Genomic DNA, 18,322 nt, shown 5'->3' with positions numbered 1-18,322 from the left:
CTGTTACTATAATTTATAATAAATATGATATAATTTATTTATCACGATCTAAGTTTTAACCATTCAACTACATTTTTAACAATATATGGTACTGTATTATATTTATATTACAATTCCTCAATAGATTTTGAGCTATCTTAATACCAGTCTAATGTTCCGTATTTAATAGACTCATCATCAATACCAAAAAATTTACCAAACTTCGCAAAATATCGTGCTAAAATTGAGCTGAAAATTATATTAGTAGAATATATCGCACTTTATTACTATACAATCCGTGCGAGACGATCTATACTTATATTTTCACCACCTAAATTATAAATTCCAGTTTTTGATGAGTAAATTGCCTGTTTTATTCCAAAAGCTACAGAATTAGCATCTGTAACAGAAATTATCGAATTTGTAGTAAAACAAATCTTGGATTGAAAATTTAAGATATTTTAAGCTGTAATTAACTTATCATCTTTTCCGTACACTTCTCCAGGCCTTAGAATAATATAATTTTATAATTATTTAACTTGTAATTCGTTTAAATATTTTGATAATGCATAATAATAAAGTTATTTTGGCTATGATTTCTCGTAAAGATCAGCAGCTCCAGAAGAAATATAAACAAATCGAGTAAATTTAATAGTATCCATAAGATTTTTCATTATACATATTGATGAGTTGAAGGAATTAGAATTTTCTAACGTCCCCCATTTAGAACTCCCCGCTAAATGAACTAGAATATCACATGATAAATTTATTGGCTCTTCAAAAGAATTCACCCGGTAGATTTCCATATTACTTTAAAAATTAGTTAATATTTTAGTTGACTATCTGCAAAGCAGTATAAATATATCATTTTGATCATTTAATATTGACATTAAATGTTTACCTATGAAGCCATTAAACCCTGTAATTATAATTTTCATTAATTTAATAAGTTAGTAGTCATTAATAATTTTAAGAAATAATTTATATAATATATTTTATATAGAATCAAACAATGAGCCAGTTTTAGAGTATATGGGTTTTGAATGGGCTGATTAATATGGTACCAACTCGAGACAATATTCATGAAATAGTACGCGTTTCTGGAATCCATTTAGATGTAGTTCTATCAAAACTGGCAGAAGCAAATCCGATGATATTTGGTCTTACGAAGGAAAACATCATGGAGAAGGTTACAGGAGCAGCAGTGTAGATATATACAGTATCATACTTCGCAAGATATTTAGAGTTAATTGCAGAAGAATAGGTCATGAAAACATTTCGATAGCGGCTTTTCGTACGTTTGGTGCCAAATGAAATCGAAGATATGGGAAAATCTCTTCATACAAATGGAATAGTAATTTAATTAATGGTTTATGTGACTACTTTTCGAACGTTCACAGCTGGTCAAGACTCTGTGATCAAAAAGGATGCTAACCGTGCTATTGATCTCCTACTGCGATCAGGCCGAACCATGCTAGAAGCAAAATGGAGGGTAGGTAGGATGTTGAATCGTAACTTATTTATGCGGCCTGAGGTCGAGCTCATGTTAAGTATGGGGACTGTAAGTGTTCTTCCAGCCACAATAGAGAAATTGAACAGCTGTGGTCCTGATTTTAGGTTTGCTGTTGAGTTAGTAGATTGGTACCTACATAATGGAAATAGATTTTGGGCATTTCCTGATAGTTTATGATCAAAAATCTATTTAACAAAGCAGGGTTTTATAATATCTTGTGAAAGTCTTCTGATAAGAGAATTAAATTAATATAGAGATGTATCAATTCTTTATTAGTAATTATGATGTTTTACTTATTATATATTAAAAGTTTTTTCAATTATATAATAAACCGTTACCTGATTTTGAAATTTTATCTATCACATAATTTTTTTGCAATACAATGAAGAAATATATATGTAATCATTCACACCATATGCATATACTAGTACTCTATTAATACCAAAATTTTGAATGATATTATATTCAATAGTTGGAATAATATTTTATTTGAATACTAGTTCAAATTTTTATCTATTAAAGATATAACACAATGTTTATTTCTACTTATATTAATTACTATATAAAAGGATAAATACACTAAATTTTTAAAAAATAACTAATTAAAACACCAGATGCTCCAATATTAATACAAATCAGAAACAATCAGCCATATCATCCTCCCAAGTTACTTTAGGATATTCAGTAAGTTTACATAAATGTTTACCTCGTAATATGATGATTGTAGGTATTTTTGTAATTTTAAATTATTTCGTTAGCCCATTCTAATCTTACTTGTTATAATCTACTTCTATCTGATTTATTTCCACCTATGGTATTATTGTTTACAGTTGTGAAAAGATGTTTGATATGAATGGGACATGTTTTTAACAGTCACCGCACCATTTTGCATGAAAAAGAAGTATTTTAGTAGGTTTAAGTTCTTATATAGCCTATAAAGCAGTTTTTTAAGGAGCATAATTAACAGCTCTATATCCTTAAAGACCAAAACAAACTGCTAGTACTAGCATTTATTTTTATCTTATATAATGCTATTGAAATCATATAATAATAACTAAAATTAACCCATTTGCATTCGTTCCGTAACTAATTATTATTATATTTATATTTATATTATTATACTTTCGCAATAATGGCGGACGAAGAAATACGTTTACCATCAAAGTTTATTCAAGTACATGCTTTATCCGCCCCAAAAGGTAGAAGGTATATATGTGTTATCTGTAACTCAGATGGAGCCTTCTTGTGCACACAGTGTAGAACATGTTATTGCTGCAGAGAGCATCTGCTTTTGGACGACTTGGCATGCCACGCGATTCTTTGTGAGCGTCAAGCTGCAATCCGAGAAATTTTGAAGTTGCCATTGGCAACACGTTCTCGTCCAGAAACTGCAAATCGGCTTGCGGCACTTCAGGACGAATGTCGGAGAGTCTCTTATTTAGAAAGTAGAAGACATGTTTTAGAAGGTAATAATGAATTAGCGTTACCAGCAGCCGAAAGATCGCTATTTTTTGCTCGTGAAGTTCATGGATAGGGAAGTGTAGATTTAGTACCACCATTACTGGCCCTTGCTGATGTCGCAACGCTTGCTGGCGCCAAAGATGCGGCACGAGGATATGTTTCGCGTGCTAAATTTCTGATTCAGTAACGATAAGCAGAGCTTCGAAGCTTATGCCAAAACGAACTGAAATAAGATATAATTCAAAATCTCGAGAATATTAACGAAATACGTCCAGATATGATTGGAATGTCGGCTGAAATCGATTTAGCTGAGTCAATAGTTAAGAAAGCGAAAGAAATTGGTGATAATTAAGGTAGCAATGTCAATTAGAATAGTAATTTGAGCAAAAGTGGAGGCTCAATGTCAAATCCACCGCAGCATCTAACGCAACTGAAATCGGCTCTTTAACTCGAACTTGAAATTTAGTTAGAAAATTCGCTCCGTGATGAAGTCTACAGATCGAATTCTGGCGCTGGATTAGCATATTTGCAAAGTAAATATTGGACATCTCAGACGCGTGTCCTAATCGCTGAAAAAGACTTCACATAGGCACTTAATACCGCTGCATCTGCACTCTATTTCGCAACTTTGGCGTGCGGTGTAAACTCACTCCAAACTTGCTTGTAGATTTATTCTGTTGCAAAGTTAGGGCTTTTCAGTGAAAAGTATTCAGAATCGTAAAGTGTGTAAGCTTTATTATCGGCGTAAAACATATTTAGAGACTCATTGATGTAGTTTTATGCACCAATGACGAACGCTATCGAAAACTTAAAAAAAGAACGAAAAATACCTGAGAACACAGATTATAGTAATCCTATATTAAAAAGAATGGTTGAGGACTATAATAGAGCAGAATAGATGCGTGAAGAGGACAAATTGAGCTTCCGTGCTGATGTAAAGGAAGCTATTTAAAGTGCAGTGTTTAGTGTTGAATACATCGAGAGATTTTACGGAACCGAATCAAGTTTTTACTAATAGTGTATATTGGTTATTGGTGTTGGGCTTGCATGCGTAGAAGACGTAGGAAAGGATGAATGGAGTCTATAGAGCAAAGGCGTGGCTACAAAATTAGAGCAGACACTAGGAGAAAAAAATGCTGAAGTAGAAGGAGAATTTGGAGCAGCATGGTTGTTGTTGCACGTATATAAGTGCTTGTTCGGGTGAGATTTTTTCTACAAACTATTGTCAGAATGTTAGATTTAACCTATTTGTCAGATGAACTTTAGTTTCTGACACTATAAGATATCTTGAGGAATGAAAAATTGATACATGGTAATTTTTATGAGACATTAGACAATTTCTTCATGGATTTGATTGGTAATGAATGCCTTTCTATAAAATTACGATATAAAAATTAAATTTTAGAGAAGTTTTTGATTTAATTATTGTAGAGAAATTTGCAGTTTACTTATCAGATATTATACAATAATCACAAATAATAGATTAAATAACTATTATTTTTCAGAGCTTTTGATACTGTGGGAGACGAAATGGCATTATTTAAGAGTTGCTTGATTGGAGCCCGAAAAATAAATAAAATAGAAATATTAGACAAGTTTCAGGTAGTTATCTCTTATCCACATATTTCTATTTAAACTAGCTCTGCCGATGTATTTGAAGGAGATAATCATAATTTGCAGTTGAAACTACCTAGTACTATAAAAATTAAATAGTCTAATATAATAATTAATATTTAGGGTTTAAAAAATAGAAAAGTAATATAATTATATAACAGAAAATTTGAGACATAACTAGAGATTTTTTTGATTGAATACTTTAGTGCTTAGTTTATTATTATATAAACAGAAGATCAGATTTACTCTTACTGCACATATGAAGTTGAGTGATAAAGGGTTCACTGCGAATATTTTGGTTTATTGAGACCAACCCAGTGTTTCACAGCCGTTTTAGCATCAACATTCATTGATTTCCACTTCTAAAGTTCCTTATGTACTATGGCTATCGTTAAAGCGATTGAGTATAGTACAAGAACAGGCCAAAAAACGGGGATATCTGTAAATGGGAAAAATGAGAGAATGAGTGAAATAAATGTCCAAATGGTGGCCACAAACCAGAAGTCAAATTCACACATCTCCCTTTGATAATTCTTTGCATCTGCTAAATCTGTTGTACTCACTGGAAGAGCTACGGTTGAGTCTCCTGTTTTTGGTGATATAAATTGAATAAAAGCAGATAAGATGTAAATATAGAGAAAATATACAATGGCGTAGTGGGAATGAGTGAGTAATACAAATAGTAAGTAGAAAACTGTTAATACTGTAGTACCTATCCAGCGATATAACGAAAATCCTGCAGTTAAATTCTCTAGTTGCTTTAATTATTACTTAGCTTTAAAATATTATTTACGTGCTTACTGTGGCAACGTCTCCTGCATTAAGTTTTTAGAGGATTCCAAAATATACCATTATTATATTTAAATTTATAATTACATTCCCTTTCAGTATTGCCTAACATTCCACTTCAATGAGCAAGCAGCAAACCCCTTCAGAAATACAGTAGTAACTGGCTATCCTATAAGAAGAAAACCAGCGTCTTGCGCAGCAGAATCTTAGGCTTGTACTGTTGGCCAAAGAGAAAGATCGTAAGTTATATTAATATGAATTGGCATTACGCCGTTACCGTACTCGCTTGGTTCGCTGGTTCGAGGATATGGCATACGACCCGTTAGAAACTGAATTTGGTGAAGGCGAGGTAGCCCCGCAGGAACTTATAGAGCTTTAGAAAGAGTGAGGTTTTGGGTGAATAAGATTAAGAGCGAATTAACTTTGAACTTGTTGGTTGGGATGCATTATTTTTATTATTTACAATAATTAAAAGTACATAATTTTTATTTTTAAGTGATACTTAGGTGTATACTAATATGATTATTTCACTCCACAATATCAACAGATACAAAATCTTCAATAATTACTCCAACCTAGCTATTAAATTGCTCATTGATTATTGCATTTCTAAATTAAGTTAAATATACATAAATTTATTGCAATTTCATAGAAAAATATGTAATCTTAGCAAACTTAAACGGTACAACTATCATTTCATTAACAATTTAATTCTACTGTAAATGAATTGGCTGCATAAAAAATTATTAGAGTTATAACTATAATGTTGGTAAGTGACGATTTAATATTTAGCAGAATTCAATATTAGCAGCTCTTAGACGCATATCTAATTCTTTAAGAATATACTAATCGGCTTTGAAGTTTTGATAAAATGCAGAAAAAGTTGAATCTTAAAAAAACTATGGCTCAAACTATTTATTATTAATGATAAGCTATATATCCGTTTTGAACTGCTATAAGGATTCAGTATCCAGAAGATAAGTGTTGCATGGCTTATATTAATTTAAAATGAAATACTGAATTTTGTTGGCATTATCAAATAATGGGGCTAGATGTTTAGAAAACTGAAGATTTTATATAGTTATTCTAATAAATTATGTGAATGATATTAGCGTTAGCCCATTCAAAATATCTATAGAGTAAGCTTGATAGTAGATGATGGTGTTCATTAGTTTGGTTTAAGATTACAATGGTGTTTATATATATATCTACTGTTAACTAAGTAAGGCGGACAAAAGGTGTGCAATCTGAGTAAGAGTGATTTACATTAGAGAACGATTCGATTTCGGTGACTAAAACGTGATTTATGAGTTTTTTATTTTGTCTGAAGCAAGTTCCTACAGGTTGATAGAATGCTAATTTTATACTGTAAAACTGATATGGAAAAAACGTGGATAGATATATCTTAATAGTGGTAATACTAGCTTATCAATTACAACGTCAGCTTATTAGGAAGTAATACTAAGCAGACCGTTCATAAAATTTAACAGTAGCTATGATTGGTCTTAAATAAGTCTATCTAAAAGTACAAATTGTGCAATATACTCAATTAAGTGAGGATATTCCACTGCAATATCTGAAGCTACCTTAAATGCAGTTGCAGGAACTATTTTATTTAAAATAATAACTACTTCTTTCATAATCTTTTTGGGAGCAATGTTTCTTTGGACAACAAATTAAAATTAGTCGGCATCAACTGATGGCATGGATGAACAATTATTTTACTAAGATATAAGTTTTATAAGATTAAATAGGTAAGGTTTATTTTAAACTTATTTAATGTCTAAAAATTGAATTATGCAGGATTGGATTTTCTTCATGTCTTGTTCTATAGACTTTTATTAGTTTTAAGCAGATTTATCTTCGTATTGTTTTTTTAATTCTATATTTTTTAATAACTAATTTTTTCTATTGATTTAAGAGTATTTTTTTTATTTGAGTTAAGATATAAGTGCTATTTATTTCTATTACTATAAATAATTATTTTGTATTGATTATTAACTAAGTAATTAAATTTACTTAGAAATTTAGTCAATTTCTATAGTAATCTATGATATAGTGTTTTCAATTTATATAATTTAAAACTATACTTAAGAGTCTACAGTAATAAAAAGGTTAATTGCTTTGATAATATTTTGTAAAATTAGTTAATTCCACCCACTTTCTTACATATATTCATTTGATTAAAGAACTGGGGATAATAAGAGATCATATGTTTAAATCATTGATAAAATAAATTAAAAAGTTTATGCCCTAATCTAAATACTATTTACATCAGAAGCAATAAGTTCAGAAGCATCTACAAGGACTTATCGGACAATAGTTGCATTATTTATTTCTGATTCGTCTAATAATGATGAAAATAAATTTTTAGATACAAGATTTACATTAAATTAGAAAGATTTCAAAAATAATAATACAGCATTAGATGATTATAAAACAAATGGGTGTTGTTAGCTTAAATTATTTATATGCTGAATGTTAACAGAATAATGTTCATTAACTATTGTAACAAAATTTTCTAGTAAAGGGAAAGTATTGAGATAACTTTATTACTAAAATATTATCAAATCATCAGTAAGCCAAATTAATTTTCGAGAAAATTCCAAAATAAAGTATAAAATCTCAAATGGTAATATTTGTATAAGATTTATTGATTCTTATAAAATAGAATTAATAAACTGTGGACCATCTTAATATGTTCTTAACAATATAAGATAAGGTATATCAATCTATGGATAATGCTCGCTACATAAAATCATAATCACCTATGGAGATACTGTGGATAATAATTTTGATAGAAGAAATTTATCTTATAAGAATAAATCTAAAATGCTAGTGCTAATCTATTAAAGAATGGAATTCTTCTTCAATAAGTTTTTATTTTAAAAAAGTTCATCAACTTACAAACTAATATGATTAAATACCAAAACCTCAGAAGTACTATTTAGGGTAAGTGAAATAAATTTAGAAAACAAAGAAGGATCTGATTATATAATGTCTAAACTGATATTTTCTAATTAATGTAATAAATCTGGCTCAATACTAGCACAATTCGATGATATCAAATTACAAATATTATTATAAGCTTATAAAATTATTTCATTATCTTAATAGAGTTCACATTTATTTATAGTAACAGGTTAATCAGATGTGAAGTTAAAATTATTTATTAGTTCCTAAATTTATTCTATAGGAAGATGTTCTTACAATATCTCAGCTACATCAATTGGTGATGCATTAATAAATTAAGCTTCAAATTATTTAAGAATAACTCTAGAATCTAGCAACACGTTGTATTCTAATAACTCACTTTATAAGTCATCTTCATAGAGAATACGTGATTATTTAATAAAATTTTATTTATTTAGCAATTTATGTCTGGATTTAAATAATAATTCAGCTATAGTTTTTGCAGTTCCAGTACTTAATATTTACTAAATGCTAACTAATTTAGGAGTAGGAAAATCTTTTGGAGCATTAATAACAATGTGATGATCATAAATGTTATTAACTATAGGAACTGGTGCATCATATAATAGCCATAATATATATTATCGTGTAAAACCTGGATTGGTAAAATTTGCTATTTTATCATCTGTATCGGCATATTTTATCTTATTTTTCCTCATAAAAACAGCAACAACTTTTGTATGCTATAATAATAAAAAATCTAATATATTTTTACCTTCTTATGAATTATTTTAGATATGATTAATCAAAAATTCATTAATCTTATCATTCGAGTTAATATTACTAACATATTAATATGGTTTCATTTTGAGGAAATGGTTTTCCCATTATATATAATACAATATTCAGTTAATTATGTTTGTAGTATTATTTGAATATGGTATATTCTATTAAATAATATCTCTTTTTGGGGAGCAGATAAACAATAAAAATAAAATATATTAATTTAAGGTATTGCTTGTTTTTTTAATAATATTTAAATCTTAAACATATATTTTTAATCGAATTTAGCAAATATATCAACTCATGTTTAAAAATCTTACTAAAACTCATTGCAGCAGTATAAATTAATTAAGTAATTATTAATATAACTGAACCTAGATAATAAGGTATCATCTTAGTTATAATAATTGATAGTTATCGGATTCGTAAAATAATTGTCTATATATCTTGATTTAAAACTGATATCTTTAACACATGACCAGGGATATTAGTTTAAAGATAAAATTAAATTTATGTTGAGATTATTTTTAATGTTTAAAACAGATATGTCTAACTTATCATCAAAATTACTATTTTTATTAAAACCATAAAAGCTTTTCAAATTTTTGAAAAAAACCTTATATATTATTTTATGTTGAAAAATTAATATTATAATACTTACTTAACTTGGTAAACTTTATTCATTACTCTCTTATCAATTTTTACCCATATTTAGCATGAGTATGTTATAGTTAAAAAACTATTTTACTTATTATCTATTATTCTATTTATTAATAATATACAAAAATGAACTTAAATTCCATTAAAACTGAATAATTATTTTACACAGAAATACACACTAAATTAATACAGTAATTGACTAATTTAAATTCTTGTTCATCTCTTATTCAAATTTTTAATAACCTTAATTCTTAATTTCAAAATATTCTTTCTCATCCTAATAAATATCATGTTGAAATTGAGTTTTAATAGGTAAAAGCAGCCCTTTTAAATGCTAAGATCAACCTTAAAACTAGTCTTTTGAACGGAAAGCCAGTACATGAATTAGTAGAATAATTATAAAAATCAGTTTACGATGCATAATAACACTTTTTAGGGGATTCAGACGTTTTTTAGCTTAAAAATTCATAATTAAAAGGGCAATTTGCAGAATCTGGGACATTTATTGAAACAGATCATGATTTTTTAAGTGATATCGTGAAGAGTTAGTTGCTGAAAATAAAGAACTAGGAAGAGGAAACTGCTAATCATATGAGACAAAGTAGATTCGTTGAAGATTTCTATGATTTGTGAAATAAAAATAATTTGACGAAATTTACTGATATTATATAATATATAGCCGATAATTGTTAAATGATAGAACTATAGTAAAATATTTGTTTAATTATTATTCTGCATATTTTATCTATATGGTAGGATTATGAGCATTCCAATAATAATATTATGTAAACTCTGATTATTATTAAAAGATCAAGGATTCCTTCATAACACTTTATGATAATTTCTTGGATTTGTGACGAAAAAATCACTCCCTCATACCAGGCCAAAATCTAATAACATATTATCCAGAGATGATACTTTATCTAGTATGAATATTTATCGTGTTTCGGCGTCCTCGCACCGTAACTACTGATTTACGATTGCAAGTTAAGATAATTTTCGATTCAAAATAGATACCTATTAAAGAAGTGTAAAGCTCATAAGATGTCGCAATTCTATAATACCATTTTGGTAAGCTAGAGCAATGATTTGGTGTCCAAGATGATCCGTTGGATTAGCTATAAAGCAGGCTGATGGAATTTCCTATAGTTTGAATATGTCTACTGTGCGAAGATTGCAGCAAATATACATATTCATACCTGATCCTATCAAAATATATGAAGGTTGTGCTTCAACAAATACGATCTCGTTCCGAAAAGACTATATTAGTTTTGATTCCGGTATTTATGTAAAATCGAGCAATTTTAAGTTGTTATTAATATCAGCAACAAACACCTTATCCTCACACTTAGACATATAAAGCCTTTAAATCTGTATACTACAAGTGAATTATTTGAATATTTTATCCTTACCCTTACATTTAGCATAATGTAATGAATGCCCATCAGGTGAGTAAAACAGCATAAGCATTTTATCAACCACATCTACCACTGCATGCTGACTATCTTCAAGCCTTGGTGCACCAGAAAGATCGATAATAGAACAACGATTTTATTTTTCGAAATTTTGAAAAAGAAATTCCTTGCGCCCATTATCAAGCAGTAACTACCAATACCCTTATGGCACAAATCCTTAATATCTTGCTGCTGGCTGATAGTTCAGTACCATAGAATTTGGGTCATAATGTTCAATCTCTAATGGTAGTAATCGTGAATTAGAGTTCGACTGGAACATTTCCTTGTTTGTTGGATTAAATACTATAAATTTCCCATTTTTACCTGATAGAAGTATCTACTTCTCTAATTAAGCTGCAAACACTACTATTTCTAGTTCAGTATCACGCACTGCGCCTATATTTATTATTTTAGGACCTTCGGTAAGATAGTATAGACGCAATTTTGTTGTAACAAAAAATAACACACCATGAAAAGCTAAAAGCTTTGCTATTGGAAACTAAAGAACATCATAATCTATGATAAGTACGGGTTCATGTCCTCGTTCAATGCCATATACATGGTTATTAAAAAGGAGAATATAAAGGCGATCTTATATATAAACAATTTATCTTATACAAGAAGGAAATTCTTGATCAATAGCAAATTACCCATTGAGATCAATAAAACTATTGTCCAGAACTAATAAAGATAGGAATTAAATATTTTATAGGCGCGAAAGGCCTTTAACTATAATTTCTTTTTTTTGATTGCTCATTTACTGAAAAATTTATCCGGTAATAGTTTTAAACAAAAAGGAAACTATACCGTCTTGTTAGAGCACGAGAAATTAGACACATCTCTCATTGATGATTTGAACTTGTTAGAACACGTTTTAATAAAATTCAAATATAATAGAATTCTTATTTTTTTATAATAATACAAATATTTTATCATTGAAAGCTTAAAGTTAGATGATTTTAAATGATGAATCCATATTCCCAAATGAATAGTCAGATAATTTCTTATTTTGGTTAGCAGAATGAATTTCAATTATATATTCATTGATAATAAATAGTTTATCATTTAAAATAGCGTAACTATCTTCTGATAATTAATTATAGCCAAACACATTTGAAATCCTCATTTAATAAACACCACTATAATATATAATATTATAAAATTAATTAAAGTATATAAATGAAATTAAAGTTTTAAGTTATGGATAATTATATACATATTATTGTATATTAGATGACAAATAAGCTTATTGAATATTTATATATCTTATATTGTTAAACTTCAATTATTTTATATCTATATTTCTCTTATTACGAATGTAAATTTATTTTACTCATAATAGTGTTTATTACAATCATTATTTAGAGTTTAAAACAATTATTCTAATCTATAATAATTAAAGAATCACAAAGTATATCAATTTTAGCTGTATATAATAAATCATTATTAAACTTATTAGTGTAATGTAAACTGCATTCTTAAAAAACTATAATTCTATGTGTATAACAAGTCTTAGTAAGATTTTTATAAAATTACGATATCTTACGAACTAATAGATAAACTATTTACAAATATTAGTATAGTTTAATGATAAGTTCCTATCAAGTATAGAATTTACAATTTAAAGGGATTACTAACATTAAAACTTAATAAAATAATTTAATGAATACAGTTTATAAGTATTAAATCATAATCTGAGTAAATAGGTAAATATTTTAATGTATTTTTAGTATTTAATATTAATTTTTTCAAATCTTATAACATATTTTTTGAAGTAAAAATATAAATAATCATATTTAAATAATTATTTTTATAAGTTATGATTGTAAAACATAGCATAAGGTCCTTAATTAAACAGAATTAATTCTTATATATAAAAATTTCATCTGATTATGAGTTTTAGATAATATATATTAGGATGCAATTATTATTATTATTATTATATTATTATTTCTACACTATCAATTTTATTGCTGAAATGGGCTGTGCAACATCTAGGAAAGAAATTTAGCAAATTATTTCAACAGACTCTAACTATTAAATTACTGCATACAAAGTATTGAAAGTAGATCCAAGAAGACCTCTAGGTGATGTTAGCATAGTGTCGATAGAAAAACCTTCAGAGCTATCATTCCCATTGGGTGGAGGGATTATATTTGACTATGAGAATTAAAAAATTGCTTCACATATGCTAGAGTATGGTAAGGATAGAATTAAATTTGCTTTATTAACATAAAATTCAAGAATGCTTATTCCGAATCAAGAAATAAAATATACAACATTCTAAATTTAACCGAGACTAGTATTTCCATAGGAAAATGTGCTATTCATATCTCACAGTCTAAGCATACCGATTATTCTTTAGTTGATATCTATTTATAAAATTCAACCACTATTAAATAGTTTCCTTATAACAGCTCATCAATAAGGAGATATTCCTTATTTAAATGTTCTAAAAAAATACAATAATAATGTTGTTGAGTGCTATAAAAATCCTATATAGAAAATGGAAGAAATGATTAAAGTATCATCTTATACTATTTAATGCGGCCCCATTTGGTAAGTTAAAGAAACATAAAAATTATGCGAATAGAGTTAAATTAATAGCGCATGCTTACCATTTTTAGGAGGATTGGAGGATGTAGTTGCTAGTTAATGGTTATTAAATGGAGAATAACCAGATATTTTAGAATATGAATAGTCTGAAATAGAATTCTAAAAAGCCATTGACCTAATGAAAATATCTTTAATTTCATAAGCTGAATAACCTAAACTAAAACCAATAGAAATAATTTAAAAATCTGATAATATAATTGAAAATAAAAAACCTAAGATCAAGCCTATTATGATGGAGAAATAAAAAAAGTAAACATAAATTGTTATTGATAATATTGAATTTAAAATTAATCTATCAAATTTTTAACAATCTATGCCATATCCATTTGATATGGAGATAAAGGATGATGACGTTATTAAGTAGGTCTTAGAAATCAAAAAATTTCTTTTAGCCCCATTTGTATTTAATATCAATTTATAAAATTTTAAATCCTAGATGCTTTATCCATTTAATTTTGAGTTGGAAGATCATGTTTAGTATTGTTTTGCTAACACAGTTTAATAAAATTTACAAATATAATAATTATTAGAATTTGAATCTTATATTAATATTTTTGATTATATTATCTTAGATAATGTTCTATACGAAATTTTAATTTAAAAAAATAAATATTAAACAATTTAAGAACGTATTGAATAAGATATTATTATTTATGATCAAGTAGTTGATGATATAGTTTATGATTATGTATTGATTTAATAGGATATACCTAAGCTGGAAGATATTTTTGATTTCTCTATACATAGTACTTTGTAATATGACGCTTATTAACCATAGTATGAATAGATTAATATGTAAAAATATGATATAGAAATTTATGATTTTGAGATTTTAGAATAATTATTTTATTAAATGATTTATTTAGAATACGTACTGAAATGGGACGATGAAATATTATTGCCTATTGTATATTACCCTATTGTAATAGAAAAATTATGGGAATCCGAGTACACAGACTATACAATATATCAATAGATCATAGCAATATAACCAGAGCAACCTATTGATATTTTTGATATGTTAGTATAGGAATAAATAGTATATGGTAATGATTATGTTTAGAAACTTATAGTGGTTTAAAAAGAAATTATAGATTTTGAAGCAGAAAAATAGTTTATATTCGAATTTGATTATAATCACACAATTTATTACGAAGAAGATGCTGATACAAACATAATAATACAATCATAAAATGTATATGAATTTTAAGATAACAAAGATATATTTTATGATGAAATAATTATAGCGCAACAACCGATATTATCTGATAATGAGTTGTTAGAGGGCAAAGTTTAACAGTTTTTAAATGATTTGACGGTTTCATAAGATGAATAGGTAAAAAGAAGACATGCATATTAAATATTCTTAGATGTTGATATATCATAAGATAAAAAAATTGATATCATGGAAGCTAGACTTGCATTCTAGAAATACTCTTTTTAAGAAGAAGATATTATTTATGTTATGGGATTAGTAGATGCAGATGATAATTCTATTCTTAATTTTATAGAATTTTATCGATTTATATCTATTCTGACTGCATATAATAATGATGTTGACATCAAATAGATACTATTTATAGCAGCCGATTCAAATTTATCAGGTAACATAGATGCAGTAGAATTTGAATATATTATGAAAAAACTAAACGCATTTATCAAATTTGGAGAAGATAATGTCAAGCAAGCTATTAAATTAGTTATTGGTTAAAATAAAATTACCAGATAGGAGTTTGATAGTGCATTTGATTTAGTTAAAAAAGAGTGTAAGAAAAATATGTGAAGTGATATGTACTGATTAATAATTAAAAATATCATTTGTTACTTACCTGATTAACTGTTTAGAGTAATGAATTTGATTGCTATGAAAGTTAGTCAATAAAATTATCAATACCTTAATCAAAATTCTATGTCTTCTTACATAAGGTTCTCAACTATTCGGTTAAAAAGTTGACAGCTGATTCTAGCTACACAGGCAAGTTTAAAGATCTAGATATCTGTTAATTAAATTCTAAATTAATATTATCTACTATTGTAACAATTGAGGCTGATAATTATGAAATAGTAGTATCAGCTTCTTTAATTTAGTGTTAGTGTAATTTTATCTTATTTATTAGTTTGACTCGTTCTCTGTTAAGTTCAGATATTTACTACTCAAGTTGTTATATATAGAGATTTTAATTAGATTATTATTTTAATAAAGATTATTATTCATTTATTTAGGAAGATAAGCTTGAGGTGTCCTACTAATTTTATTTAATTTACTATATTTAATCATCTAATTTTTATTAAGTAATCATTAAATTTTATGTCAAGTCAGTAATATATTCTGCTAAATATTGTTTATCTAATATAAATTAAGAATTATCTTTTTCAAATTTTCTAGAAGTTTCCGACAATTAGTTAATATCTACATTACATGCATAAATTTATTCCTCAAGGTCGCTTATAGTCTCTTTATTATAGTTATCATCAGTTTATAATTGATTTATCTCATCTAACAATTAGTCTATTGTTTGTTATAATTATTTTTATTCATCTTCATAATTAGAAATAGAAATTGTTTATTTTTATAATTTTTCTTCATACATTATACAATTAATCTGTAAATCTTCCTTATACTATCTATTCAGTAACTCAAGATCAGATAATTTACGATTTAAGTCTACCATTTAAGAATTCTAAATAGATGTTGAGTTTAACGATAAAAATACATCAGCGCTATGAGAAGAATCATTGTTAACAACCAAACCATTACATTAAACTTACGATTAATTATGTTTGAACGGATTTTTATGAGGAGATGATAAAGAATACTCCTGTTGTTATTACGAAACTTAGGAGTCCACGAGCGATTATGACAATAAGTGGTTAGTTTGTTCTAGTTTTTATTTATATTTACGATTTTCTTCTTCTAATTTTTTTAATTATTCTTTATACGTTGTCAATTCCTCTTATAAATTTTTAACAGTCTCTTTCAATTCTTTTTCTAATACACCATCTACATTCAAAGTTTCAGATTTTTATAGAATACTACTTTGAATGTTTTCTAAATTTTATTTTAATGTCTTATTTTCAGATTATAAAACTTAAACATATTCAGATAGAGATTACTCTGTTAATTTTTATCCATTTGACAGCAAATCGAAATCTTATAACAAAAGTTAAGTATTTTCTATCCCTATTTGAGTGTTTTTCGACAGAATTATGTCCAATATACTACGAATTATTACATGCTGATCATCCATTTCTTTAATATAAAGTTCAGCAAATCCAAGATCTTCAGCGTCTTTAATATCATTAATTTCCTTATTTTATACTACAAATGCGAGCTTTTCACACAAATACTCACAAACCTCCTCCTTATTGTCCTCAGTTAATCCTTCTATGATTTCATTAAAGTCTTATTCTACCCGCGTACTTTATTCTAAACTATTTAATAAATTGCCATTTAAGCTTTGCTCCATAGTAGAAACTCTAAGTTTTCCATTTTCTCTTTCCTTTATTAATACTTTCTTCTCCTTCTAATACAATAATTATAGAATAATTATTCTAGTATTTTACTATGGGATTTGGTTTGCTAAATATATTGCTGGGAGACCAAGTTCATTTTTAAGACCATGCTCATACTTGACTAATATTTTTACCATTTCAATATTTAAATTCAAAACTGCAATCATGAGAGCTGTAGTTCCAGCAGCATAATCTTTGCAGAGTCTAGTTGTTTTTACACCAGAAAAATATTTTGATAATACTTTTGCAGCTACTAAATTATTTGATTCTACAGCATAATGGAGGGGTGATTTTCCATAAGAATCTAGTTTAAACTGAAGTGCATCGGGCTGCTTACACAATATATGGATGAGTGCTGCATATGTTTTATCATCTAAAATCAATGGAGACGTCTATATAGCAAGTTGGTGTGGGAGAGAAATTAGCTTATCGTGCTGTGGAACAGAAAAAACAGCATAAAAAATTGGCGATCTTTTTAGTAAGTCTGGACGTGAGAAATATGCAGTTTGAGCATAAATTTCGGCATATCGCTAGTTAAAAGCGGCCCAGTGCAACTCTGTCCATCCAGCTGCATCCTGTTCGTTTTAGAGGAGTTAAACTGCTGCGAAATCTCCTTTTTCAGCAGAAATAGTGAGTGCTGTAGTACCTTTTTTGAAATATGGGTGTCCGTCCAGCATTCTAGATCCAGCAAGCAGCGGAGAAAGCAACTCGATTGACCGAAGCTAGCCAGATGCAGACGCTTCCATCAATGCTGTCCATCCACCAGGTCCTCTTATCTATCCTTCATCTTCCACGAGAAACTTAATTGCATCTTCAGATGCTGAAGAAGCGGCGTACATTAATGCAGTCCGTCCAGACGAATCTAGTTTCTTTTAAGATGAGACCATATATCTTCTAAGCTTGGGAACATCATTGTTCTCCGCTGCAATAAACCAGGCCGGGTTTGGCTCTTATTTATTCATTAAATTTTGAAAATCTATTTTTAATGATTGAATATATATAAGAATATATGGATTTTGTGAAGAAT

General features: G+C 27.7%; 12 protein-coding genes across 12 annotated transcripts; 6 read left to right on the top strand and 6 right to left on the bottom strand. All coding sequences in view use genetic code 6, as the record gives it.

Annotated features, from left to right (window-relative positions):
- Positions 1-41: 41 nt before the first annotated feature.
- SS50377_24451 (Nucleoside-diphosphate-sugar epimerase) lies at positions 42-917 on the bottom strand (the record flags this gene model as incomplete). The annotated part of the gene is made up of 1 exon (XM_067908292.1): positions 42-917. The coding sequence occupies one exon, from the start codon at positions 915-917 to the stop codon at positions 42-44; it is 876 nt and encodes a 291-aa protein (XP_067765266.1).
- A 74-nt stretch (positions 918-991) lies between these two features.
- Positions 992-1,669, top strand: SS50377_24450 (uncharacterized protein; the record flags this gene model as incomplete). The annotated part of the gene is made up of 1 exon (XM_067908291.1): positions 992-1,669. One exon carries the CDS (start codon positions 992-994, stop codon positions 1,667-1,669), a length of 678 nt encoding a protein of 225 aa, XP_067765265.1.
- A 458-nt stretch (positions 1,670-2,127) lies between these two features.
- SS50377_24449 (Thioredoxin domain-containing protein) lies at positions 2,128-2,502 on the bottom strand (the record flags this gene model as incomplete). The annotated part of the gene is made up of 1 exon (XM_067908290.1): positions 2,128-2,502. The coding sequence occupies one exon, from the start codon at positions 2,500-2,502 to the stop codon at positions 2,128-2,130; it is 375 nt and encodes a 124-aa protein (XP_067765264.1).
- Positions 2,503-2,624: 122 nt separating this feature from the next.
- On the top strand, positions 2,625-4,157 carry SS50377_24448 (uncharacterized protein; the record flags this gene model as incomplete). Its single annotated transcript, XM_067908289.1, has 1 exon — positions 2,625-4,157. One exon carries the CDS (start codon positions 2,625-2,627, stop codon positions 4,155-4,157), a length of 1,533 nt encoding a protein of 510 aa, XP_067765263.1.
- Positions 4,158-4,183: 26 nt separating this feature from the next.
- Positions 4,184-4,840, top strand: SS50377_24447 (uncharacterized protein; the record flags this gene model as incomplete). The annotated part of the gene is made up of 1 exon (XM_067908288.1): positions 4,184-4,840. The coding sequence occupies one exon, from the start codon at positions 4,184-4,186 to the stop codon at positions 4,838-4,840; it is 657 nt and encodes a 218-aa protein (XP_067765262.1).
- Positions 4,841-4,848: 8 nt separating this feature from the next.
- On the bottom strand, positions 4,849-5,388 carry SS50377_24446 (RER1-like protein-retention of ER protein; the record flags this gene model as incomplete). The annotated part of the gene is made up of 1 exon (XM_067908287.1): positions 4,849-5,388. The coding sequence occupies one exon, from the start codon at positions 5,386-5,388 to the stop codon at positions 4,849-4,851; it is 540 nt and encodes a 179-aa protein (XP_067765261.1).
- Positions 5,389-5,477: 89 nt separating this feature from the next.
- Positions 5,478-5,744, top strand: SS50377_24445 (uncharacterized protein; the record flags this gene model as incomplete). Its single annotated transcript, XM_067908286.1, has 1 exon — positions 5,478-5,744. One exon carries the CDS (start codon positions 5,478-5,480, stop codon positions 5,742-5,744), a length of 267 nt encoding a protein of 88 aa, XP_067765260.1.
- A 139-nt stretch (positions 5,745-5,883) lies between these two features.
- On the bottom strand, positions 5,884-9,135 carry SS50377_24444 (uncharacterized protein; the record flags this gene model as incomplete). Its single annotated transcript, XM_067908285.1, has 1 exon — positions 5,884-9,135. One exon carries the CDS (start codon positions 9,133-9,135, stop codon positions 5,884-5,886), a length of 3,252 nt encoding a protein of 1,083 aa, XP_067765259.1.
- Positions 9,136-9,838: 703 nt separating this feature from the next.
- SS50377_24443 (uncharacterized protein) lies at positions 9,839-10,345 on the top strand (the record flags this gene model as incomplete). Its single annotated transcript, XM_067908284.1, has 1 exon — positions 9,839-10,345. One exon carries the CDS (start codon positions 9,839-9,841, stop codon positions 10,343-10,345), a length of 507 nt encoding a protein of 168 aa, XP_067765258.1.
- A 240-nt stretch (positions 10,346-10,585) lies between these two features.
- SS50377_24442 (uncharacterized protein) lies at positions 10,586-11,923 on the bottom strand (the record flags this gene model as incomplete). The annotated part of the gene is made up of 1 exon (XM_067908283.1): positions 10,586-11,923. One exon carries the CDS (start codon positions 11,921-11,923, stop codon positions 10,586-10,588), a length of 1,338 nt encoding a protein of 445 aa, XP_067765257.1.
- A 1,221-nt stretch (positions 11,924-13,144) lies between these two features.
- Positions 13,145-15,565, top strand: SS50377_24441 (uncharacterized protein; the record flags this gene model as incomplete). The annotated part of the gene is made up of 1 exon (XM_067908282.1): positions 13,145-15,565. The coding sequence occupies one exon, from the start codon at positions 13,145-13,147 to the stop codon at positions 15,563-15,565; it is 2,421 nt and encodes an 806-aa protein (XP_067765256.1).
- A 31-nt stretch (positions 15,566-15,596) lies between these two features.
- On the bottom strand, positions 15,597-18,257 carry SS50377_24440 (Ankyrin repeat-containing protein; the record flags this gene model as incomplete). Its single annotated transcript, XM_067908281.1, has 1 exon — positions 15,597-18,257. One exon carries the CDS (start codon positions 18,255-18,257, stop codon positions 15,597-15,599), a length of 2,661 nt encoding a protein of 886 aa, XP_067765255.1.
- Between the last annotated feature and the right edge of the window lie 65 nt (positions 18,258-18,322).

The sequence above is a fragment of the Spironucleus salmonicida genome, chromosome 4, assembly GCF_000497125.1.
Source record: "Spironucleus salmonicida strain ATCC 50377 chromosome 4, whole genome shotgun sequence".
NCBI classification, from domain to species: domain Eukaryota; phylum Fornicata; order Diplomonadida; family Hexamitidae; genus Spironucleus; species Spironucleus salmonicida.
This window is presented reverse-complemented; position numbering and strand designations above follow the sequence as displayed.